This window comes from Sorex fumeus, unplaced genomic scaffold (assembly GCF_029834395.1).
Source record: "Sorex fumeus unplaced genomic scaffold, SorFum_2.1 ptg000043l, whole genome shotgun sequence".
Lineage (NCBI taxonomy): Eukaryota > Metazoa > Chordata > Mammalia > Eulipotyphla > Soricidae > Sorex > Sorex fumeus.
This window is the reverse complement of record NW_026606100.1, coordinates 50,370,757-50,395,654: the sequence shown is the minus strand read 5'-3', so window position 1 is coordinate 50,395,654 and position 24,898 is coordinate 50,370,757. Positions and strand designations below refer to the sequence as shown.

Below are 24,898 nucleotides of genomic sequence, written 5' to 3'. Positions count from 1 at the left end.
GATTGCCAGGCTCTCCGAGAGGGGCGGAGGAATCGAACTCGGGTCGGCCATGCTGCGTGCAAGGCAAATGCCCTACCCGCTGTGCTATTGCTCCAGCTGGAGCGAAAGTATTATTATTAGAGTTTGCTAATAACTAAGCACCTTGGGTGTTGCTCCCAACAAAAGCAAAGCAAAAAATTAGCCAAAAAAGATATTGTATACCAACAAACATCCAAAGGAATAAATGAGATCCAGTCTCAACAGGATGAGTTTGATCTGAGAAGGAAATCCTCTGCCCTGCATTAACGACATGTGGGATGCCGTTTCTCTGACAGAGTTTGAGAGACAAACATTTCAACAACAATCTCATAAGATGCCAAACCCAACCAGCCCAGTAAGGACCTTAAGGGGAGGCCCTCTGAAGCTGTCTTCAGTAGTAACTATAAGATTATTCCTGCTCTTGGGCTGGAGGGATAGCACAGTGGGTAGGGCATTTGCCTTGCACGCGGCCAACCTGGGTTCGATTCCCAGCATCCCTTATGGTCCCCCAAGCACCGCCAGGAGTAATTCCTGAGTGCAAGAGCCAGGAGTAACCCCTGAGCATCACCGGGTGTGACCCAAAAAAAAGCCAAAAAAAAAAAAAGATTATTCCTGCTCTTGAAATTTTAAAAAAATTATTGGGGCTGCACCCAGCAGTGCTAGGGGTTTACTCTGGGCTCTATGCTCAGGGGTCACTCCCACGAGACCACGTGGGATGCCAGGATTGCACCCAGGTCAGCCATGTGCAAGGCAAGTGTCCTACCTGCTGGACTGTCACTCTGGTCCCAGGTTTTGCATTATAGAAAAGAAAATACTGCCCCCAAATAGGGAACGCTGGGTCCGAGCACTGGGCCTGGAGGGATCAGGGAGACCCCCAGTGGCAGAGCATGTCGGGGGCTGGGTGAGGTTCTGGGGTGCGTCTGCAACAACACCTGAGCCCCTGAATCCCAGCACCTCAGCCGGGACCCTGCAGAAGCATGGGGCAGACTGGACTGCAGTTTTGCACACGAGGGGCCCCAGGTCAGTGCCCAGCACCGCATGGGTCCTGGAGCACCATCAGAGCCAAGAGTGCTCCCGAGCACCTCGGCGTGGGGGCCCTTCCAAACACAAACACCTGCTTGTGTTTCTGTTCCTGCCATTTCTGGGCCTGGGGATCCCGGCGGGGAGACCAGGCTCACATCCTGCTCCCGGAGGGGGTCTACCAAATCCTCAGTGTCCTTGGAAGGCCACAGTGACTGGGACAAAGCTCTCGGCCCGTCTTTGTGCTGGAGGTGCCTTTCAGAGTCCCCGAGTGTCCCGAGGGACAGGTCGGAGCGGCAGGCCCCCCGTGTCGCCCCATTGGTCCCAGCTCCCCGGGAGGCCCGAGGCCCCGGACACCAGAGCCCTGAGCACACCTTCCTCCAGGAGGGACCGCCAAAGGGGCACCCCTGCTAGAGGCAAGTGTGGGGAGCCGGCAGCTGAGGGCACTTTCCAGGGGGTCCCCGGGGTCTAATGAGCCCGGTCCAGACTAGGGGGCTCAGCCTATGGGGCCGTCCCAGGCACCCAGATGGGAGGGGCATGCCAGAAACCTGAGTCCTGGGGCGCTGGGTGCAGCGGGGGTCCCCAGGGTGGGGGTGCCCAGGGCAGAGGTGGCCAGGGTGGGGTCCCAGGATGGGGATGCCCAGGGTGGGGGTCCCCAGGGCGGAGGTGCCCAGGATGGGGGTCCCCAGGGTGGGGTTTCCAGGGCGGGGGTCCCCAGGGCGGGGGTCCCCAGGGCGGGGGTGCCCAGGGCAGGGGTCCCCAGGGCAGAGGTGCCCAGGGTTGGGATGCCCAGGGCAGAGGTGCCCACGGTGGGGGTGCCCACGGTGCGGGTTCCCAGGGCAGGGGTGCCCAGGGCAGGGGTGCTCAGGGCGGAGGTGCCCAGGATGGGGGTCCCCAGGGTGGGGTTTCCAGGGCGGGGGTCCCCAGGGCGGGGGTCCCCAGGGCGGGGGTGCCCAGGGCAGGGGTCCCCAGGGCAGAGGTGCCCAGGGTTGGGATGCCCAGGGCAGAGGTGCCCACGGTGGGGGTGCCCACGGTGCGGGTCCCCAGGGCAGGGGTCCCCAGGGCGGAGGTCCCCAGGACGGGGATCCCCAGGGTGGGGGTGCCCAGGGTGGGGGTCCCCAGGGTGGGGGTGCCCAGGGCGGGGGTGTCCAGGGCAGGGGTGCACGCAGGGGGGGCTCACCGCTGGTGACTCCATGCAGGCGCAGGCAGAGGCAGAGAGGCAGCAGGCACTGGCCCAGGGTCCCGTCCAGGAAGGCGCTCTTCTTGGGGAAGCTTCGCAGGGGCGCAACAAAGCAAGGGCTGCTCTCAGAACCCCCCACTCTGGAACCTTCTCGTCTAGAGAGACTGCATCACGGGTGGGGGGCTCAGGTTGGAGCAGCTGGAGGCCGTGTGCCCCCCGCAGGCCAGCTGAGCTGCCACATGCGCACGGGGCTCTCAGCACACGGTGTCACCCACACGGGGACACAGGGCTCGGGGACCGGCCCTGTCGTTCTGACACTCACAGGAACTCTGCAATATTCCCACTGGAGGCGTAGGCCCGGGCAGGCTAGCATCAGGGTTGGGGTCACCCAACCCCCAGATGCAGCCCCACCTCTGCCGTCGCCCCTGACACATCTGCGCCCTGTCCTACCAACGAGACAATGGGGCACTTTCCTGCGTCCGCTCAGCCACGGCTGCTCCTTCTGCCGCTCGGTGAGCGGGCACTGTGGCCCGGGAGGGCAGCCTTGGCTCCGGAGGCGTTTCTGTGACTCTCCAGCCCCGGCCAGGCCCTGACAGGACCCCAGGCTCTGTCCCGAGCCCCCCAGTCTCATCACCCCGAGGAATTCTGGTGTGCCAGCTCCTCCTGCCCCCCAGAGGGTCTTGGGAGACTTCGCCCAGCAAGGGTCTCCTAGACTTGCTGGTGCCTGTGTCCAGGGCCGGAGCGTCAGGAGTCCCAGGAAGGCAGGTGCCGGCAGGGGACAGGAGACAGGGGACCAGGGATAGGAGTAAGGAGAGGGGTGTAAGGAGCCAGGAACAGAGGCAGGAGACATGGGACAGAACTGTGGGGAGGGGGGGCAGCGGACAGGGGTTCAGGCACAGGTTCGAGCAGCAGCTCTCCTTAAGAGCTGGGGCCTGAGGGTTGGGGTCCTCACATCATCCCCAGAGGAACGGGGCACTGGCGTGAGGGGCGAGCCCCACTGTGCCCACCCGCTTCCCCTCTCACTGAGGGACGCGGGGTCACCTCCAGGGCACAGTCAGGGACATGGGGGTCCCCTGTGAGGACACAGAGGTGTGGGGGTCACTAGGGGGCACAGTCAGGGACATGGGGGTCCCCTGTGGGGGCACAGAGACGTGGGGGTCACCTGGGGGGCACAGAGACGTGCGGGGTCGGGGGCAGGTGCTGGCTCCAGGGCCGGCCATGGGCCGCGAGGTCACTGGCTCAGACAGGCACAGGAGTCGCGGGCGTGACGACGGGCGCTGGGGCCGCAGCCCCCACCCAGCCAGGCCCGGGTGACGTCACTCTCCTCACTCCTCGTGCCTCTGACTCACGGGCTATTTCCACACAAGCGTGCTGGCCACAGCGGGCGGCACTGACCTCGGTCTCCAGGGGACACTGCGGCCACCTCTGCTGGGGCCAGTATCAAGACACACACACACTCATACACTTGCACACACACGTAGATGCACACGTGCGCACACATACATACACGCACACACACATAAACACACATGCACACACACATGCACATATATACACACATACACATACATACATACACTCAATACAGACATACACTACTTGTACTCACATATACACAGGGACTCTCACACGTGGACACACATCCACTTACACACATACTCATACACACGTTCACACACACTCGTATGCACACATAATACTCACATGCAGCCCACACACACACATACTCTGACACACACACAGTCTCACACACACAATCTCTCTCACGTACATACTCCCACACATACACAATCTCTCATATCACACTCATACTTTCACACACACACTCAAACTTTCTCTCTCTCTCTCTCTTTCACACATTCTCTCTCTCTCTCTTTCTCTCTCTTTCTCTCTCTCTCACCTCCCCGCCCCCACCAGCTTGCATTGACTCTTGTTCTCTCTGCAGGAGAAGCCCACAGAAGCATCTAAGTGTAGAGGAGATCCCGGGAGACTTCCTGGAGGAGTCCCCGCCCATGCCATAAAGGCTGGGTCAGCTTTGCACAGGGCCCAAGAATGAGGAAGGAGACACAGGTGCCCACGGAGAGGTGGAAGCTGGCCTGTGGACTCTGGCCGTGTGGCTGGTGGCCGCGCTGTGCCTTCCTCCTGGGGCGGCATCTGGAGGGTCCTGCCTAGTGACGTCAGTGAATTAAGGGCCAGAACTTTAGTCTGTCGGGGACTCCGCACGCACCCAGACAGCCCACACTGAGTGGACAGGCAGGTGAGTGGGGGTCGGGGCACCCGCTCCAGCACCCGTTCCCACAGGGGGCCGAAAAGCCCGACAGGAAGCCGGCCTGACCCACAGGTGCCCCTGGGAGAAGTGTCTGGTTCCCTTCCTGGCCCAGGTGAGCACTTTGTGGAGATTCACAGCACGGCACGTGAGACACGTGAGAGCCAAATGGCTTTCTGTATATGACCATGCTTTGATTAATGTGCCCCCCCCCAGACTAAAACAAAAGCAACAACGTACCTTAATTATATACAGAGAAAACCGAAAAGACCCCATGAGGGGCCGGAGTGATGGCACAGTGGGCAGCGCCCCTGCTTGGTCTGAGGCCAAGCCAGGGTCCCCAGATGCTCCACGATCCCCAAGCACCCCTAGGAGCGATTCCTGAGTGCAGAGCCAGGAGTCAGCCTCTGAGCATCGCTGGCTGTGCGCCAGGAATAGAGGAACCGCCGGAAGAAGACACGTGACATACTCACGGGCCTCAGAGGCAGAGCAACTTGGCAGAACAAGAGCAAAGCAAAGGTGATCCGAGGACGGTCGTGGGGCCATCGCAAAAGGCCTTGCAGGCTGGAGGGCCAGGTCTGATCCTGGCACCGCATGGTCCCCAAGCACTGCCGGGAGTGACCCTGAGCACTGAGGTAGGAGCAGCCCCCCCAAACACCACTGGGTGCGACCCCCAAATGAAGTAACGATACTGATTCCCTGGGACTGACTACATCAGACCAAAAGAGCCTTGCACAGTGAAAGAAACCACCACAGGCATGAAAAGGCAGCCGACCCACCACTCACTGGCTCTCTGTCAGACTGTCAGGGTCCTTAATAAAGCAAACCCACGACAAAGGGACAAATGACTCAGCTCCAAAGTGGGCTGATTTGAACAGACTCGTCTCCACAGAAGACCCCCAGCAGCCCACAGACCCCCAAAAAATGCTACGCTGAACCTCAATGAGACTTTACAGTTCAAGGTGACCGGAAAAGAGCATTTGTGCTGGGGAATTTGGAGCAGGAGACCCGCAGGGCTGTCGGTGTGTGTGTGCGTGTGTGTGTGTGTGTGTGTGTGTGTGTGTGTGTGTGTGTGTTGTAGGAGGACTGGCTAGAGACTCCTTAAAGTCTAAAAGCAACCTCTGGGTTGGGCCTGGCCCCCCCCGCCCCAAATGCCGTGGGTTGTTGGTCGCTATTAAAAGAGGTTTGGGGCGACAATCGTGGCACCGACCTGGGGCTGGCCTCAGGCAGGGAAGCGCCTGAACGCCTGTATTCTCCGCAGCTGGGACCTTTCATTTTATTATTATTTGTCTTATTTTGTTGCTGTCTGGGGGCCACACCTGGCGGTGCTCAGGACTTATTCCTGGCTCTGTGCTCAGGGATCACTCCTCTTGGTCACATGAGATGCTGGAGACGGAATCCGGGTCGGAGGGATACAAGGCAAGGGGCCGCCCACTGCACTATCCAGCCCAATTGTTTTATTTAAAAAAAAAATAGTTTTTTTTTTTAATCCTGCCTCCCTTCTTCTATCCCTGCCCCACTTACAGTTTTTATTTTATCTTTGTATGTGTGTGTGTGTGTGGGGGGGGGGGGGGGCAGGACAGGGCGGGGTGGCTGGAGCGATAGCACAGCGGTAGGGCGTTTGCCTTGCACACAGCCAGCCCAGCTGAGCCAGGTTCGATTCCTCCGCCCCTCTTGGAGAGCCTGGCAAGCTGCCCAGAGTATCTCGCCCGAGCAAATCGATGAACAACGGGAGGACAGTGACGGTGACAATGTGCGTGTGTGTGTGTGTGTGTGTGTGTGTGTGTGTGTGTGTGTGTGTATTTGGTGGGGAGCTGGAGGGGGCGGGACACGCCCGGCTGTGCTCTCCTGGCGAGCTCAGGGGACCATATGGGGTGCCAGGGATTGAACCCGGGTCAGTCGTGTGCGAGGCAAACGCCCTCCCCGCTGCATTCTCCCCCGCGACCTTGACTCTAAACCGAGACTTCAGCCAGGGATGGTCAGCTGCCTCGCGGCCTTTTCTCTGACGAGCGAAGTTTTCGTTTCCCTGAACTTCCCAGACAGCCAAAGTGGAACAAAAAAAAAAAAAAAAAAAAGGCTTTTCCCGGCCAGGATGAAGCTGCCACTTCGCTCTCGCTTCTGTTTTTCCTACAAGGAAATGTCAAGCTTCGTTCTGGACAGCCTGTTTGTTTTTCTAAATGAGTCACTGCCGGGAAAATGGGCTTGGGGTGCAGGGGGTGCGTGTGCGTGTGTGTGTGCATGTGTATGCGTGTGTGTGTGTGTGTGTGTGCTCACAACAACGTCAGAACATGTCTGTGTCCATGTCTGTCTCTGCACCCGTGTGTCCGTCTGTGCGTGTCTGTGTATCTGGGGCTGGGTCTATGTCTCTGTGGGTGTTGGCGTCTGTTTCCCCGTACATATGTCCGTGTGTCTGTCTGCATATATCTGCATGTGTGTCTGTGTCACCGTGTGTCACTGTGTGTCCCGCTGCCCTCGGCCCTGCTGTTGCTTCTGTCACCTCCAGGAAGCTTTTCTCCTCTTTCTGCTCAGAGCAGGGGAGCCTGGTTCTCTGATTCACTCTCTGCCCCAGCATCTCAGGAGACAGGGTCCTGCCGGGTTCCCCTCCCCGCCCCGCGGTGGCAGCTCCTTCCTTGGGGTGTCAGCTCTGCCCATAGCTGCCACCCTCAAAGGGTCTGCACTGCGGCCCCCATGTCCTCACCACCGGAGGCGATTTCCAAAGTGGCCAAAGTGCTCCCTCTGCTCTAGCCCAGACCTGGGGGGGTCCCTGGGGCTGTACCTCTGTCCCCACCCTCCTGGGGGTTCTGGGGGCCCCGCTAGGGCACTGAGCTGTGGCTCAGCTGCTCATGTCGCTGGCTCTGGTGCAAGGCAGCTTCACTGCATGGGCGGGCAACAGAGGAAACTTCTAGAAGTGGAACCTTCTAGAAGAGGAAACTTCTAGAAGCAGAACCTTCTAGAAGCAGAAACTTCTAGAAGTGGAGCCTTGGGTCCAGCAGCCCCTGGGGCTTTTCTTTCTTTCTTTCTTTCTTTCTTTCTTTCTTTTTTTTTTTTGGCTTTTTGGGTCATACCTGGTGATGCTCAGGGTTACTACTGGCTCATGCACTCAGGTATCACTCCTGGTGGGGACCATATGGGATGCTGGGAATCGAACCTGTACCGGCCATGTTGGCTGCATGCAAGGCAAACGCCCTACCCACTGTGCTATCGCTCCAGCCCCTGGGCCAGGAGTTCTGAGGTCCTGCATCAGTCGCGTGAGCCTTGAGTGAATGAGTCCGCCGAGTGGGCCAAGGGTCCCGGTCCTCTTTCCTGGGACACAGAGTGGGGCAGGGGTGGCTCCTGGGAGGGGGGCCACAGGAAGGTCTCAGCAAGGAGAAGCCCCCACACTGATGCCTGTCTGGGAGGGCGGCTTGAGGCTCTGCTGACGGGCCTAGAGCCCCACTTTCGCAGAGGGAACCCCACGCCTGGTCTCCGGACCCTGGGCCGCTTCCCGCGGAAACACAGGGGGTGACTCACCCCTTTCTGCTCGTTTCCTATCTCAGGCACTAAGAGGCTTCCAGGACCAGCGCAAACTGGGAGCCAAGTAGCAATTTTTCCTGGGGTGCATGAGTCACAGGAAAAGTGTCTCTGGGGCTATTAAAAGAATGGACTGGGGGGGGGGTGTGCTGAAAACGTTTGGGTTCCGAGTAATTATATAGAAACCAAGGGAAGAACATATAATTCCAACACTGAGCACTGCCTTCCCCAAATAACCAGCAGGCAGAGAAGCAAGCTGCCTTTAATGCGGGGAACAGATGTTCCAGAAAGAGCTGCAGCGGGACCAGCAGATGCAGCCCAGCGGGGCCGATCACCCGCTGTGGGCCTGTGGGAAGAGCAGCGTTAACCAGGGGACGGCAGGTGTGCCAAAGAGGCTGGAGCTGTGAGGCCCAGAAAGACGGCACAGCAGGGAGGGCGCTGGCCTGGCCCACGGCCGACCCAGGTTCGATCCCCTGAGCCTGTCCGGACTGATTCCCGAGTGCAGAGCTAGGTGTAAGCCCCGAGCATCCCTAGGTATGCATCACCCCCACCCCTGCGAAATGTAGAGATTGAGGCCCAAGAGAGAGTCCAGGGGTTAAGGCACCTGCCTGACATGCAGCTGACCTGGGTTCAATCCCCAGCACCACAGAGCTGAGGTGAGCACCGCGCACTGCCAGGAGTGATGCTCCCTGAGCACAGAGTCAGGAGTAACGCTTGATCAACACCGGATGCGTCCCAACCTTCCCCCCCCCCCCAAGAAGCAAAGCTTGGCTTTTATTTTTCTTTTCTTTTCTTTTTCTTTGCTTTTTGGGTCACCCCCAGTGATGCACAGGGGTTCCTCCTGGTTCTGCACACAGGAACTACTCCTGGCAGTGCTCAGGGGACCATGTGGGATGCTGGGAATTGAACCCGGGTCGACCATGTGCAAGGCAAACGCCCTCCCCGCTGTGCTATCTCTCCGGCCCCAAAGCTTGGCTTTTCTGCGCAGGCCTTGCTGCGCTCGGAAGTCCCTGCTTCTGTTGACCAGAGGACACAGACATGAGCTTGGCAGTGACCAGCAGTTACTTCCTGTCTAGGGCGGAGACGCTCACGGTCTCCCTGGAGACCACCCAGATCATCCCGCTCTGCAGCTGGCTCGGATGAAGGGGTTTGAATAGAGCTCTGGGGTCACAACGTGGACCCCCCAAACTTGCCCCTTCAGCCATCCAATGCTACCACAGCCCACACTTACCAACGGGCACTCTTGGATGGAGGGAGAGTGAATGCCCCTGGGTGTGCGGGTAGGGGGAGAAGGACCCACAAGACAAGTTTAGAATCACCCAGCTGGGGCCTTTGTGAACTCTGGGGCCTGGGAGCTGAAGCCGTGCTTGGGGCCCCTCTGCCCGCCCACGGCAGAGGGACACGGCAGGCCTGGGTTTGAGTCCACTTCCCTGGGCCCTCGCATGACTTCAGTCCCTACCTCTGTTTTCTCCTCTGTAAAATGGGTATAATGATGCTGAAAGTGGACTACAGACCAAACATGATTGTCACCCATTGCCTCATTTGCAAACCACAACACCCAATAAGAGAGAGAGAACAAAAGGGAATGCCCTGCCACAGAGGCAGGGTGGGATGGGGGGGATGGGGGGTGGGAGGGATACTGGGATCCGTGGTGGTGGGAAATGGGCACTGGTGGAGGGATGGGTGCTTGATCATTGTATCATTGAAACACAAGCACAAAAATTTGTAAGTCTGCAACTGTACCCCATGGTGTCTCACTAATAAAATTTTTTTAAGGCAAAATAAATAAATAAATAAAATGGACATAATAAAGCCAGCCGCTGAGGACCCGGCGGCACTGGTCAGTGAGGGTCAGCAGCGCCACATTTACCGACCCCAGAGCCTCGATTCAATTTACTGGAAACCCACTCACTGCTCAGCCAACTGGCTGCTTTCACTCCACTCCGAAGAACTTAGAATGTCAGAGTTTAGAAAGCGGGAAATGGGGTTGGAGGGACAGCCCGGGACTTGAGGGCTTGCCTGGCACGAAGCCAGCCCTGAGCACGGCTGGGCGTGGTCCAACGTCCCCGCCCAAAGTCAGAAAGTGTGAGAGAAACTGGGTGAATTCTGTGAAATCTTTCCTGCACTCCAATGCCTCTTCATTTCTCTGGGAAGCTGGAAAGTTCTTTTAAATTTTTATTTCTGTCCACCCCTTTTTGTTGTTGTTTTAGGGTCTCACCCAGTAGTGCTCAGGGCTTACTCCTGGCTCTGTGCTCAGGGGACCACGTAGGGTGCCAGGGATGGAACCCAGGGCCTGCCTCATGCCTGCTCACTGTCCTATGGCTCAGACCCCAGCTGGCCACTCCCTTGAGCTGGCCTCTGTCTGATGGGCTCTGGGATGCCTGCCAGATGAAAGCGCTGGCCCCCAAGGGCGCCAAGGGGCACCTCCTTACCAGTAGGCAGCAGGGTCTGATTGAATAAGAAATTTTTGGTTCAGTGAACAGATGTGTTTGTCTTTTTTTTCTTTTTTAAAGGTATGCTTGCCTCTGGTGTTATTTCAGTCTCAAGACAAGTTCTTTTTGAAACACCGTGAGGTACAGTTGTAGACTTACAAGTTTTTGTGCTTGGGTTTCTATTATACAATGATCAAATACCCATCCCTCCACCAGTGCCCATTTCCCACTACCACGGATCCCAGTATCCCTCCCACCCCCAATCCCCTCATCTCATCCTGCCTCTGTGGCAGGGCATTCCCTTTCGTTCTCTCTCTCCTTTAGGGTGCTGTGGTTTGCAAAAGGGGCATTGAGTGGCAATCATGTTCGGTCTATAGTCTACTTTCAGCATGCTTCTCCCATCCTGGGAGGATCCTCCCAACACCCTTTACTTGGTGCTCCCTTTTCCTGAGCTGCCTTTTCCCCTAGCGTGTGCGGCTGGCCTCCAAGGCATGGAGTAAATCTCCTGGTACTTATCTCGGCTATTTTTGGGTGTTAGTCTCCTATTTTGTTACTTTATGTTCCTCAGGGCAAGTTCTTAAGGGCACGTGCCCATCACCTGCCACAGACAGGCGCCAGTGTGACTGATGTTAACGAAGCCACAGCCAGTGGGAGCCGGTGTCAACATGCGAACCCAGCACCTATTTCGTGAGTGGTCCGAAAGCTCTCAGGAAGAGAGCCTGGGGCCCCGTGAAGAACCCCACTTTCTCTGCAGTCTGAGGGAAACTGGGAAATCTCACCCGTGCCACCCCCACCTGACTTCACACCCACAACCAGTTCCCGCTCTGTTCCGCGGCCACGCGGGCCCCGCGTTACCTGTGAAAAAACGCCAGCACGTTTTCATGGCCCGGAAGAGTTTGGATTCTGTGGTTGAACTGCAGGTAGACCCACAAGAGCACTGCTTTCAGCAGGTGGAATTCGCTGAATGTGAACAACCTAAGCCAGAGGAAAAAAAAAACGGAGAAAAAAAGTTCGGGGCAAGGTCAAAGCAATGCCCCGCGGCTGGGGCTGGTTAGAGAAGGCTGGAGGAGGGAACGGAGCAATAGGGCGGCGGGGAGGGCTTTGGCCCTGCACGTGGCCAACCTGGGTTTGATCCCTAGAAGCCCATATGGTCCCCTAACACTGCCAGAAATAACCCCTGAGCCAGGAGTAGCCCCTGAGCATCTCTGGGTGTGACCCAAAAGGAACAATGAAAGGAAGGGAGGGGACGGGGGAGGTGTGGGGAGGGGAGGGGAGGGGAGGGGAGGTATAGCCCCTCGCCTGCAGGCAGCCCCAGAGCTGAAGAAAAGGGGCCCAAGGTCCCATGCTTGCCAAGGCCCAGAGCAGAGAACTGACCCCCACACGCAGACACCCGGTGCTGGGCCACACAGTGGGGTCCATCCTGCAGCTCTCTGCAAGGAGAGCCCGGCGCTGTGGTCAGACGTTGCTCCGGGGGCTCTCAGCCCTAAAGCCGGGCTACTTCCCTTCCCTTCCCCCCAGAGGTCACGGAGCCTGACCCCTGAGGATTCCACTTCCCGTTCTCATCACAGGGCCATCCCCATTAACTTCTGGCAGCCCATGGGGTTCCCTGAGCGCGGCCAGGAGGGATCCCGCAAAAGGAGAGATCCTGGCCATAAAGAGATCCTGGCCACGGAGAAATCCTGGCCAGGAGAGATCCCGCCTACAGAGAGATTCCGGCCTTGGAGAGATCTTGGCTATGGACAGAACCTGTCCAGGAGAGATCCTGGCCACGGAGATATTCTGCCATGGAGAGATCCTGGACACGGAGAGATCCTGGCCAGGAGAGATCCCGGCCATGGAGAAATCCTGATCATAGAGATATAGCGGCCATGAAGAGATTCTAGCCACAGAGAGATTCTGGCTAGGAGAGATCCTGACCACAAAGAGATTCCGGCCACGGAGAGATCCCAGTCAGGGGAGATCCTGGCCATGGAGAGAGCCCATCCAGGAGAGATCCTGGCCATGGAGAAATCCTGGCTATGGCGAGATTCTGGCCATGGAGAGACTCTGGTCACAGAGGGATCCTGGCCACGGAGAGAGCCCGTCCAGGACATATCCTGACCATGGAGAGATCCCAGCCATGGAGGATCCTGGCCACAGAGGGGTCCCAGCCAAGAGAGATCCTGGCTATGGAGATATCCCGGCCACGGAGAGAGCCAGTCCAGGATAGATCCTGGCCATGGAGAGATCCCAGTCATGGAGGGATTCCGGCCACAGAGAGATCCTGACCACAGAGAGATATCGACCAGGAGAGATCCTGGCCACCTAGAGATCCCGGCCAGGCGAGATCCTGGCCATGGAGAGATCCTGAACATGGAGAGACCTCGGCCATGGAGAGATCCAGGAGAGATCCTGGCTATGGAGTTATCCCAGCCACAGAGAGATCCTGGCCACGGAGCGATCCAGGCCACAGAGAGATCCCGGCCATGGAGAAAATCCGGCCACAGAGCCAGCACCAGTCCTGAGCAGCGTCCGGAGCCCTGGATCAGAACAAACAAGAGCTCCCGCCTGTCCCTCTTTGAATTCGTCTCCCTCCTTCGAGAGAATGAGGACGCAGCACCCTTTGGCTCCCGTGAGGAAGACCACGCCAGGAGGTGGGAGACGGTGGCCACTGAGTGCCAGGCCAGAGCCCCCGTCTCTGGGGGTGCGTGCAGCCAGCCCCTCATGCCCTGTCACTGCCCTCAGCACTGCCCTTCAGTCATAGGTGGCGCCAGGCTCTGTTGTGGACAGGGTGAAGACGGGGCTGACGTGGGCGAGGGGGTGTGTCATGGACAGGGCTAACGTGGATGGGGGCGGTGTGGTGGGCAGGACCGTGTCATGTACGTGGGGGGGACCCTCCTCCTGCATGCAGAGACCCCCCCCCCCAGCCTCCAGAACATCTCCCTCACCCTCAACGAGCCTTCCCGGCTTGATTTTTTTGTGTGTTGCAGGGCCAGGGTGGTCCGAGGGCACGAGCCTTAGACCTGAGCTGCCGAGGCCTCTAACCGCCAGGAAGCCCCACACGCCCCCCTCCTGCCACCAGAGCAGGGGTGTCTGAGGGGGGAGGTGCAGCTTGCCACGGCCCTCCATGCACCCCCAGTGCAGCCCCCCCCCTGCCCGCCTGGGGGGGGTCACCTCCCACCCACTCCAAGCTCCCCCAGTTCCCTGGGGTTCCCAGGCGTGTCCCTGGAAGCAGCGCTGACCTGGGGGACTTCAGCACCTTGAAGAGCAGCTCCTGAGGGATGGACCGGAGGTGGATCTCCGTGGCCACCAGAGGAACCAAGTTCATTTCCAGCCACTTCTCGCAGGCCGTCACCAGCTCTTCGGCCTTGTACTGAAGCAAGAAACGCCGATGGGCCAAGAATTACTGGGCTCTTGGCGCCCTCTGCTGGCCTTTGGTGACACTGCAGGCATGTGGGAGCCGCAGGCCGAAACCTTCACGAAGTTGCCTAGCGCAGGCCCCGGGGTGCCTCAGAGCGGGCCCTGGGTTGGACCCAGCTCTGTGTAGTCTCCCCGACACCTAGCTGGCCGCGGAGATTAGCCGGGTGGAGGGTGTCCCCAGCACTTCCAGGCTCTGAGTCACAGGCCCAAAGGGCCAAAAAGGCCCCCAGGAAGGGCCCCGAGACACCTGAACCCACCGGGGAGGCCCCTGCAAAATCAAACTAAGGTGTTTAAATCCATTACTGCAAAACAGCGGCCCCCTCCCAGGTGGGGGGAGGGTGGTAGGCAGGGGCGTCCAGAACTGGGCCCCGCGCAGGAAGTTCTGGGTTTGGGCCCCCCCGGCCCAGGTTCTCACCTTACAACCGGCCTGGTAGAAGTTCTTGATGGTACTTGGCATGAGCTCACTGATCATCAAGGAGACACACCTGCCGAGAGGGACCTCTGGCACCTGCTCCCACGTGCTGCCCCGGGGGGCTCGAGGACCCCCACGGGGCCGGGGGAGGGTCACAGGCCTCTGGCCAGAGCAGGGTGAGGTCTGTCACACAACACTGGGGCTTGATGTGGAATCCCTGGGGCGCACCGGGGGGTGGTGGGCAGGTGTGGAACCAACACTTCAGCCCGCAGCCCCACCTGGCCCCTAAGTATCCTCGGACTTCTCCCTGAGCAGACTCCTGGGGGCGCCCTCCCCTCCCCACGGGAGAGGATTCAGAAGCAGTTCTGGAAGCTGGGACCTTCCTCACCGCATCTGATTGGCGGATTCCTCCTTAAGGAGCCACTGACCCAGGCATGGGCCGGGTGCTGGGCCCAGTGGGTGCAAAGAGCATAGCAGGTGGGCAGTGGGGTCACCTCGGGGGGACACGCAGGCAGGAAGCCCCACTGATGACAGCTGCTTAAGGGCTGGTGTCAAAGGCCAGGTCACCAGGGCGTGGGGGAAAGGGTCACCATAATGGGGGGGGGCAGGATCAGAAAGGACACTCCTGGGCAGGGCGAGACCCCAACACTGCGCTGGCCCTGAGCACTGCCAGGTGTGTTCCCCAACCAACAGAGCAAAACAGACCCGGCAGAGAGGAGAGCAAGACATCGGCCAGGCCAGGGCCAGAGAGCACCTTCAGCGGGCAGGGCGCCTGCCTTGCACATGGCCGGCTGGGTTCCATCCATCCCCGGCAACCCGGATGGTCCCCAAGTCCCGCCAGCCAGGAGAAACTCCTGAGTACAGAGCTAGGAGTAAGCCCTGAGCATCACCGGGTGTGGCTCCCCGCGCCCCATGAAAGGGGGTGGTGGTCACGAGTGGATCCTACATCCACGTGGCCGGGCAGTTTAGCTGGACACACATGGCCTCCCTGGGGGCGAAATTGGCTGTTTATGTCTTCCCCCGAGGCCAGAAGCCACCTGGGGAGCCTGGGAGGAGCCGGTGGGGCTCCCGGTTCGATTCCCGGCACCAGCCTAGAAAGCCGATGTGAGCTGCCTCTCTCGGGGCCACCGAGTGTGCGAGTGTCCCCCGGGGTCCTGGGGACAGAGCCTGGCACCGCCGCTCACCTCTGGAACAGCCTCCCCAGGCAGAGGACGTGGGCCGAGGCCATCACGCCCAGCATCTCGTCCATGGTCACCTCTAGGTCGTTGACGTACAGGTGCTTCAGGGCCGTGGCGAAGGCTGCGGGGGCGGCACCCGACAGCGCCCTCAGCGGCCCACGGGTGGGGAGGGTGGGAGGCCCGGGGGACCCCGAGGCTCCCTGGGAGTGGGGGCGGAAAACGGGGGTCCTGCTCCTCCCCTGAGGCGCCTTCTCTCGGCCAGCTTGGCTCAGGCTTCCCTCTGAGTCAGGGGTCTCTCCAGGGTGCAGGAAGGGGGTCCCCGTGGCTGGCGGGCTCAGAGCTGGGTTTCTGGGTTTCTGTGGCGACGTCTCAACACCGATCCCCACCCCCCCACCCCCAGGGCGAGCCGTGCCTCCCGGTGCACCCCCACTCACCCCCACTCCCGCATCCTGGCCCGGCCCCCCTCCCCCACCCGCCACCTCCTTGGCTCTCGGGAGCCCCCGACATCCTGTCAGCGGGTCAGCGTGGACCTCGAAGGCCCCCGTCCGCTGCCGCCCTTCACAGGCACTTTACCGACTCTGGTGACCAAAGGGTCGTTGATCTTCAAGGAGATGATGATCTTCTTCTTCTCCATGGGCGTGTCTCTCTTTCTCATGGCTGACTGCTCTGTGGACCCAGAGAGAAGAGCACTGTGGGTGGAGAAACCCCAGCCGGGGTCCGAGGCTGGGGGGGGAACACGTGGGGGTGGGGGTAGCCTTTGTCTAACCTGGGCTGGGCACCCCCCAAACGGCAGCATGCTGGGGGTCCTCTGTTGGGCAGACACGGCTGGTGGGACTTCGGGGCCGGGTGTGACCCCAGAATCAAACTGAAGCCGCATGCAGGGTAAGTGTCTGGCTGCTGTCCTAGCTACCCGGGGCCAGGGGGGTGGGGGGATTGTCAGGATTAGAAATGGGGAGGGGCCCGGAACAATGGTACAGCGGGGAGGGCGCTTGCCTTGCATGTGGACGACCCGGGTTCCATCCCTGGCTTCCCACATGGTCCCCTGAGCACCACCAGGAGTAATTCCTGAGTGCAGAGCCAGGAGGAACCCCTGAACACTGCCGGGTACGACCCCCAAAACAAAAAACAATAACAAAATAAAAAGAAGGGGGCAGGAAAACTAGCACAGTGGGTGGGGTGGGGTCCCTGCCTTGCCTGAGGCTCACCCATGTTCCACCCTGAGGACCACAAATGCTCCCCTGAGCACCCCCAGGGGCACCCCCTGAGCATGGACCCTGGAGTAGCTCTGAGCACTGCCCCGGGCGCCCCAGCCTCCTACCCCCTCGTTAAAAATTAAAATCAATAAGGAGAGAGAAAGAAAGAGCCCAGGTGTCTAGGCTTTGGGGTGGGGTTGTCACGGCCCTGCGGTGTTCAGGGTTCCGGGGGATGGTGGGGTGGAAGTCCCGCAACCATGGGCAGGCCAGTGTCGAACGCCTGGACCCGCCCTCAGTCCTGGCGTGCTGCTGAAGTGGGATGGAGTTTGAGGGAACCAGCAGCGACGCTCCAGTGACCTGGGCCAGGCCCGGCCACCGCCCTGCCAAGTCGGGAGGAGACGCAGCCCCGAGGCAGCCTAGTACCAAAGTGCCAGGTGGCCTCGACCTCCACGGATGGTTCCAGAAGCGTGGCCTAGGGGGACGGTTCTAGAAGCTGCTACTATCCCCCGTCCCGGTCACACCTCCCCACCAGAGTGAGGGGGGTCTCCTGCCGCCCCCCCCCCTTGTTCGCGGGCGTCACCTTGCAAAAGTTTCTCCAGCTCCGTGGTGGGGTCCGCCGAGCTGCGGGCCAGGGCCGCCAGGTAGAGCCTGGCCAGGGTCGCCGACTGCACCAGCTGACTCGCACCCAGCTCCCACTGCGAGCCCAGGCACTCGAGAACCACATCTGCGGAGAGCGCAGCCCGGCTCAGCCGCCGGACAGGGACAGACGGACGGAACAGAGTCTGGGGCGGCCCCGGGCTGGGAGGGGGATGGGGGAGCCCCAACCAGCAGCTCCCTGCACACATAGGAGCTGTCCGGGTGACCTGCACGGGGCCCTGAGCAGAGGCCTCGGGGCCTTGGCACGGCCTCCCTGCCTCTTGCTCCCCAAACCCGAGGGTCTCAGCTCTCGGCTCCCCGCAGGGGTAGGAGGGCAGCTGCCCCCCGGCCCCAGAGAGCGATTCCAGCCCTTCCCAGTGCCCAGTTCTGCAGCTGCAGGCAGGAGGGGACAGAGGCGTGTCCACGGCACCAGCCCCAACAGAACAGGAACGGGCAGAGCGTGAGTCCCGGAAAGGGGGGGCCCTGCCCTGAGGCCCTTGGGCCGGCGGACAGGCCTTGTGTGGTCCTGTCCCCTCCCCCACTCCAGATCCTCCTTTGGGTCAAGCAGAGATGTGACATCGGGCTTGTGTGAGCTAATGGGAATCGGGTCTCCTGGGACTTCTGCCGGGTCTGTACGGCCCAGCCGGGGGTCCCAGCCCAGGGTCGGCTCAGCTGAGGGTCCCAGCCCAGGGTCGAATCTGTACAGCCCAGCCGGGGGCCCCAGCCCAGGGTCGGCTCAGCTGAGGGTCCCCAGCTCAGGGTTGGATCTGCACAGCCCAGCTGAGGGTCCCCGCCCGGGTCATCTGCCGTGTGACTGAAGCACCAAGCGTGAGTTTTCTGCTTCATTTATTAGGCCTTTTGCCGAGTATTCACAGGCACCTACGATCTCTCCAGGGCTCCGCAGGGAGGGAAACTGAGGCTCTGGGGTCTGGCCTGGCTGCCCATCCTTCCGAGAGCGCCGTGGGGGATAGCTCTGAGCAAGTCCGGATGCTCAGGGACTCACCTGACCCCCTACTCGGAGTAAACTTGGTCTTCGGATCGTCAGAGAACATCTTCTCAATTTGGGAGAAGCACAACCTCGAGGGAAAAGGCACAAAATGCCGTGTTGACTGGGACCCCCTGGGGCCGGAGAGAGAGTAGCACCCCTGCAGGGAGCCCTGAGCACTGCGGGGGGCGGGGGGGGTGGCCCAAGGGGAGCAAACTCCTCCCACCCGCTGCCCACGCCGGGCCCCCCACAGCACCCAGCGCGTGTGTGGTGTGTCCCGCCACCCGCCAGGCCATCACCCACTCAGACGCGTTTCCATAAACACGTCTCGTCGCAGTAAGTCAGGAAACGGGGCAAAACCCGCGTCACGGGTTCACGGCTCGAGGTTCGTCACCCCGGGAAGGTCGACCCGCCAAGGGACATGCAAGGGACCGTGAGTTTGTTTTCCAGCCCTGATCCCATCCAGAATAATATTGGCCACACGCTGCCCTCCGGCCGCCCAGTGACTCAGCTCTGGAGGGCGGCAGGAGCCGAGCTGTTTCCTCACTGAGCCCTCCCCGCCTCATCCTCCTGACTTGGCCCCAGGTGGCCTGGCTCTCCCCACTGGGCCTGGGAAGGGCTGGCCAGGGTCGCCGGTTGAGGTCGCGACCCCAGAATGAAGCAACAGACTTGGGAAACTGGGCGAGGCCCGTGAGCTCAGCGGCTGAGATGGCGGTGCCAGGCCGAGCCCCAGCTGTGACCGCCAGTTCCCCTCGAGCACCAGGCGAGGGGCGGGGGGGTTGGGGGGGTGGACGGTGCCAAGTTAACGGAGCAAGTGGCACCTGCGAGGTGTCTGTCCCTGTGGGGGACCAGGTGGCCTTGTGATGAAGGGACACGTGGGCTCAGGAGGGGACGTGGGGGGCGTCAGCTCGTCCTGCCGGGACATGGGCCCGCCACAGGCAGCGGCTCTGATGCCTTCGGGAACGTTCCCTTGGGTTTTCTGGGAGAGGCTGTAGGTCTGGGCCTGGGGTCAGTCCTGCTGGCTGCTGGGGCCCTCGGGCCAAACCCCTGGGCTCTGAGCTTCCCCCTCTCTGGGCCCGGCTAGCGGGGGGAGCTGGCACTCCGGCCTCGGCTGTGCTGGGCTCTGGCAGACCCCGGGCGACCTCGTGCTGAATGCCGTGCCGTGGACGGTCTGGGGGATCTCGGCTCCCATGCTCAGAGCAGACTCGGCGTGGCAGGCAGAGCGGGAGGGAAGCAGGAGACCGCAACCCCGCAGGAAGAGGGGCTGGAGGGGGCTTGTCCTGGTGCCCCTGGCCCCCCTCCCCTACGGGGGCACATCTGTGGCTGAACGCCCGCCCTCCCCTGATCTGGGGGTGGGGGGTGTCTCTGAGCTTAGTTCACTGCCTGCTTCCAGGGAGGCCCCGGATGTGGCCGGGAAGGGCTTCCTCAGGGGTGGTCTCACCAGATGCCGTTCTCAGCAGGACACGTGGTTCCACGGGCTGCTAGACTGCACCATGTTTGCAGATGGAGAAACCGAGGCAGGGGGATACCCAAGGGCCCGAGAGCAGGCTAGCCCTCACTCGGCTCCGGGGCTCCCGTCCCAGCAGAGGGTGGGGGACAGAGGATGCCAGGCCCTGTACTGCCCGGGTCAGGGGGCCACCGGAGGCCGAAGGACAAAGGACGTCTTGCTGGCAGGCCTGGGGCACGAGCGTCCAGAATCTCACAAGGGAATAGAGCCGGGGGTGGGCTGGCCACTTGGGCGCAGAGAATGGACAGCACGAAGGTCCTCACGGCGTCACCTTGGGCTTGGAAGCAGCCACAGCAAGAGCCACCCCCCAGGGCGAGTCCTTTCCGGCTGCTCCTTTCACCACCCAGAGGAAGCTGGGTGGGGCCTGGGCAGGGGTGGGCGGAGCCGTGCCCACCACGCAGGCTGGGCAAACCGGCTGGGCCCAGGCAGGCTCAGAAGAGGGACCCAGAACGAATCCCTCATCCCCGCAGCTCAGGGAGGCCCTGACGGAGCTGCCGGAGCTCAGTCCCTCCTGGAACTGGGACCGCTCAGAGAGGAGACGCACGACACGGGGGTTACGGAAGTGCATCTGTCCATGCTGTGCTGGGCCCACCTCTGCGCTCACACACCCACACATGCACTCACAGACACACAACACGCACACCTGCATCCAGACACACACTCACACATGGACCCAGACAGAGGCACACAACATGCACGCATGCACACACACACACACACACACACACTCACACATGCATCCAGACACAGACATACAACACTCACACATGCACACAGACACACAACACTCACACATGCACACAGATACACAACACTCACACATGCACACAGACACACAACACTCACACATGCACCCAGACACAGACACACAGCACTCACATGCACACAGACACACACACTCACATGTCACCCACAACTCTCCTGAGCACACTCAGGGGGATGAGGTCCGGCCAAACACGGCTGGGTCAGAGGCGGGAATTCCCGGGCCCAGGACAGACTCTGCTTCTGAGACTCCAATTCCAGGTCCACTGATGCCACATTCGATCTCCACACCCCAAGGGGCGGCCAGCACCCCCCAGCTCAGTTCAGCGAGTCACAAGCCAGGCCGTGGGGCCCTCACTGCCCCAGCCAGCCCCACCCTGAGGCATGCCACGCGCTCTGGTGAAGAACGCAGGACTCCCCAGGGCTCTGAGCAAAACAGAGCAGAGGCCAATCAGGCTCGGACCCGACTCAGAGGGCTGGGGTAGTGGGTAGGGGTGGGTCTGCAGGTTGGGTCTGGTCCAGCCCCGCAACAAAATCCAGGTGCCGCTGGGAACAGCCCCAAGGTCCCAGAGAAGATCCATGAAATGAATTCGGGTCATACGGTACGACTGTCAGTGCACTCAGACTTCCAAAGCTGAGGGCATCAGAGAACTTGGACCCTTGATGCGGGTGGCCTTGGGTGGATTCGAGAGGGTGTAACCCTCACCTGTGCCTGGGGGTGGCAGACAGTGAGACAGGACTGGCCAGTGGGGCCAGAGAGAAGGTGCTAGCACTTGCTCAAAAAACACGGAGTCGGGGGTCAGGAGAGGGGAAGGTTCGGCGCCGACCTTGCATGCAGTGATGCCCGGACCCCCACGCTGTGGGACTCACCCCGAGCACAGAGGCAGGAGTCCCCGAGCACCACCGGGGTGGCCCAAACGCCAAGTCATAGCAAGGAAACACAGAGCCAGGAGCCTTTGGGGGCCCAGACCACCCACCTGGCGGGGCCGCCCCGGGGGTCAGCGGCTTGGGGCCAGGTTGCCAGCATGGGGAGGCGCCACACTCCGGCCACTCCAGGGAAGCCCCAGGACCCGGGTGCCCAGGGCAGACCCAGGGCAGAGATAGCTGCGGTCAGTTTGTCAGCAAGTCTGCTGGCCAGCTCCGAGCGCACCCTGTCAGGCCACTTGGTTCCTAACGCCGGGGATGTCGGTGAGATGAAAAACCAGGTCAGGGGCATCCCCTGGACACAGCCCGTCTCTGCCCCGCCCGGGCACACCCGCCCCAGATGCCGTCCACCCGAGGGGCAGCCCCGTGGCCTCTTACTTGTCTGGGTTCTTCAAGACGTCGTCCAGGTCGACACTCAGAGCCTTGCGGGCCTGTGACAGGCCCAGCAGGTCCCCCGAGAGTGGTGGCTCTTTGAGGAAGCGCCATCTGTTGACCGAGCCCACGAGGCGGCGATCTGGCAGGGGCAGGAGGTGCTGCTGCGGGGGGGGGGGGGGGGGGGGGGGGGACACACACACAGGGGCTCAGCCCTGTCCTGCAGAGACCACCCAGGCAGGGGGCAGCCTCCCGAGGGCAGAGAGCTGGGTGGAGTCGGGACCCCCTGGGGGAAGGGAGCTGGCGGCAAATATAGCCTATTGAGGGTGTGAGTTTGGGGGTCTCCGAACGCCCCCCCCAACCCTGCTGCGTTCTGTTCCGGGAACTGCTTTCCAATAGTCAAACTGAGGGTTCAGCGAGTCATCAGATCTGGGGCACACACAGTTGGGGTTTCAAGGGTAAACTAGAAGAGACCAGGAAGCTGGTCACTCTGCAGTGGCCAGTGAAGGCCATTGGCCGAGTCCAGCAAGAGGACAGACCCCTTCTCCTGCTCAGATGACAGTATCTCCCCTCCCCCCCACGGGAATCTGCCCCCTAAGCCTCACTCGGCTCCTGGCAGCCACAGCGTTGGGGCCCATCTCTCTGGACAATGGGCCACGTGATGGGTGGCGCCTTCCACACGGCAGGGACTGGGGTGCGTTCCTGCCACTCAGCCCCCCACACGGCAGGCTGTGGCCGGGCTGTCCTGCTCCTCCCCTGGGGGAAGGTCCTGGGCGCTGCCGCCCGTGGTCAGCAAGGCTCCTGCCCAAGCTTCTTCACCCCCCAAGCTTCTGGTTCCTTGGGGTAGGGACCTCCGAGTGGGGCAGGGGGTCACTGGGCAGAGGCTTCTCTGTGACGCTTAGATGTCTGTCATGGATATAAACTCCAGACACAATCGCGCAAGGAAGCCACGCAGGGAAGTGGACCTTAGAGGTGCTCGGAGTGGACAGAGAGACCGGAAGTCACAAGTGCCCCCAGGGCAGGTGGGCGCCAAGGTGTCGGGGCAGGGAGGGGGGTTCGAGTCACAGTCTCGTTCAAATGGCCACCGTCTAGTGGTGTGGCCACGGGCAGACCACGGAGGCCTGTGGCTCTCCAGGCTCCGCGGCAAACGGGAGCCGTGCTGTCCCCGAGGACAGGGCGAGTTCCCGAGGGTGGGTCAGGGTGGGCGTCGGTTCCTGAGGGGGCGGCAGGAGGGAGGTGCCAAGGCGTGGGCCCCCCTCACCCATCCAGCTCTCCCTGCTCACCGGATTGGGCGTTTTCATGAACGACATGCGGGTCCCCGGGGCTTAAGCAGCTCCTGGAAGACAGGCCACAAGACTGAGGTGCCCGAGTCCCCCCTGCCCCGGGAATGGGGGCCACACTGGCTGGCATCGTGCTTATGGGCAGGGGTCTCGCCACTCCCCCTCCGGCCCGCCCCACCTGAAACTAGGCTGGAGGCCCCCAAAGTCCTAGAATTGCCGACAGATCTGTTCTAGGAGCCGGGGGACTCAGGGCGCCCGCCTTGCACGCGGCCAAGCCTGATTCAACGCCCCTTGCCCAAGGCAAGCCCCCCGACACCTGCCCAGAGTGGCCCCTGAGGGCAGAGCCAGGAGAAAGCCCCAAGCACTGCTGAGCGTGGCCCAGGAAAGGGCTGGAGAGATGGGACAGGGGGTACGGAACTTACCTTGCAAACAGCAGGCCCAGTTTCGACTCCTGGATCCCCAAGTGAGCCCTGAGCACAGAACCAGGAGTACGCTCTGAGCACTGCTGCTGTGGCCCAAACAGATGGCTCGTTTCAAAACCAATTTCTTTATGAATACATGTTTGCTTTGTCGATAGACCCATGTTACACACCTGGCCGCCCTGTCTGTGGGACCCTCACCCCGTCCTTCACAGCCCCCCGAGGGTCTCTCGGACCGCCGCCCCGAGCGAGGAACATACCGCTGGACCTCACTCCTGTGCGTGTGTGGTAGGACCCTCGGCACACGGCCCGAGTGGTGGCTGTGAGGCGCTGGTCAGTGGCTGAGGCAGAGGCTGGAGTGTGTGCCTGGCATGGGCCCTTCTCTTCTGCCCGGCCAGGGGAGTTGGCGAGGAAGTGTTGGCATGGCAACCTGGGAAGGTTCCGGGCACTTCCTGTTCCCGGGGTGACAGCTCAGCGGGGGGCAGGCACGGGAAGGGGCAGCTCCCAGGGGCAGGGGTGGTGCCTCCGCCTCCCGGCCGCCCTCATGGGGGACTCTTTCCACACACTGCCCCCCCAGTGACCCCAGAAGAGCCCCTGAGAGGTTGAGCCCCGAGTCTCTGCCTGAGTTCACATGAGCACTTGGGGGGGTCTGTGGCCCTCGCCCTGATGCCGGCCCTGCTAGTTGGGGGGGGGGCAGGGGGGAGGCTCGTCAGTGTCCAGCTGGGCCCAGTAATCTGTTGATGGACGAGGGGGTGGGGGGCGTTTCAGACGCTGCTGAGACTGTTTCGGATGTGCTCAGGAATCGGTCCTGGGGGACTCGGGAACCGACGGGTGCCGGGGACTGAGGTGGTCAGCGCCCTCCCGCTCGACTGCGCTAGGGGGCGCCGTGGGGGTTAACCTCTCAGGAACCAAGAACCGTGGGTGGGCCAGAGCCTTCTTGTGGGGGTCAGGGTGGGTGGGATCCCCTCCCCAGGGCTAGAAAGGTGCCCCCACAGCAATCAGGAGGTGGGTCCAGGGAATCGCCCCAAGCACAGGTTCACCTGCAGGAGGGAGCCCAGGACAGGCACCTCTGAGACATCAGCCAGAAAGTGGGTACTCAGCCTTCCTTCGGGTGTTAGAAATGTCCACACAGTGCACCCTTCCCCCCACACAGTGCACTGCACCCTTCTCCCAAACAGCGCACTGCACCTCTCTCCAAACAGTGCACTGCATCCTCCCCCAAAGTGCACTGCACCCCTCCCCCAAACACTGCACTGAGCACCCCCCAAAGAGTGCACTGCACACCCCTCCTCCCAGACCTGGGCTCCCAACTCCTGATACACAGTGCAGCTGGTCAGACCAGCTGGGTGCTGCAGGCTCCGGGTGCCGGACCCGGTGATAGGGTGCAGCAGACCCCGCCCACCAC

At 61.4% G+C, this 24,898-nt stretch overlaps 1 protein-coding gene across 1 annotated transcript in view; it reads right to left on the bottom strand.

The window, feature by feature from the left end:
* The window catches only part of BTBD16 (BTB domain containing 16), a 29,918-nt gene extending 6,814 nt beyond the window's left edge, over positions 1-23,104 (bottom strand). The window contains exons 1-10 of the mRNA XM_056120331.1: positions 23,078-23,104; positions 21,801-21,958; positions 18,248-18,321; positions 17,189-17,332; positions 15,989-16,081; positions 15,422-15,536; positions 14,241-14,310; positions 13,648-13,778; positions 11,282-11,401; positions 2,219-2,310 (exon numbers count right to left, since the gene is read on the bottom strand). Of these exons, the coding sequence (XP_055976306.1) occupies positions 2,219-2,310; positions 11,282-11,401; positions 13,648-13,778; positions 14,241-14,310; positions 15,422-15,536; positions 15,989-16,081; positions 17,189-17,332; positions 18,248-18,321; positions 21,801-21,958; positions 23,078-23,104 (1,024 nt within the window). The remainder of the gene's footprint in view (positions 1-2,218; positions 2,311-11,281; positions 11,402-13,647; positions 13,779-14,240; positions 14,311-15,421; positions 15,537-15,988; positions 16,082-17,188; positions 17,333-18,247; positions 18,322-21,800; positions 21,959-23,077) is intronic.
* Positions 23,105-24,898: the final 1,794 nt, after the last annotated feature.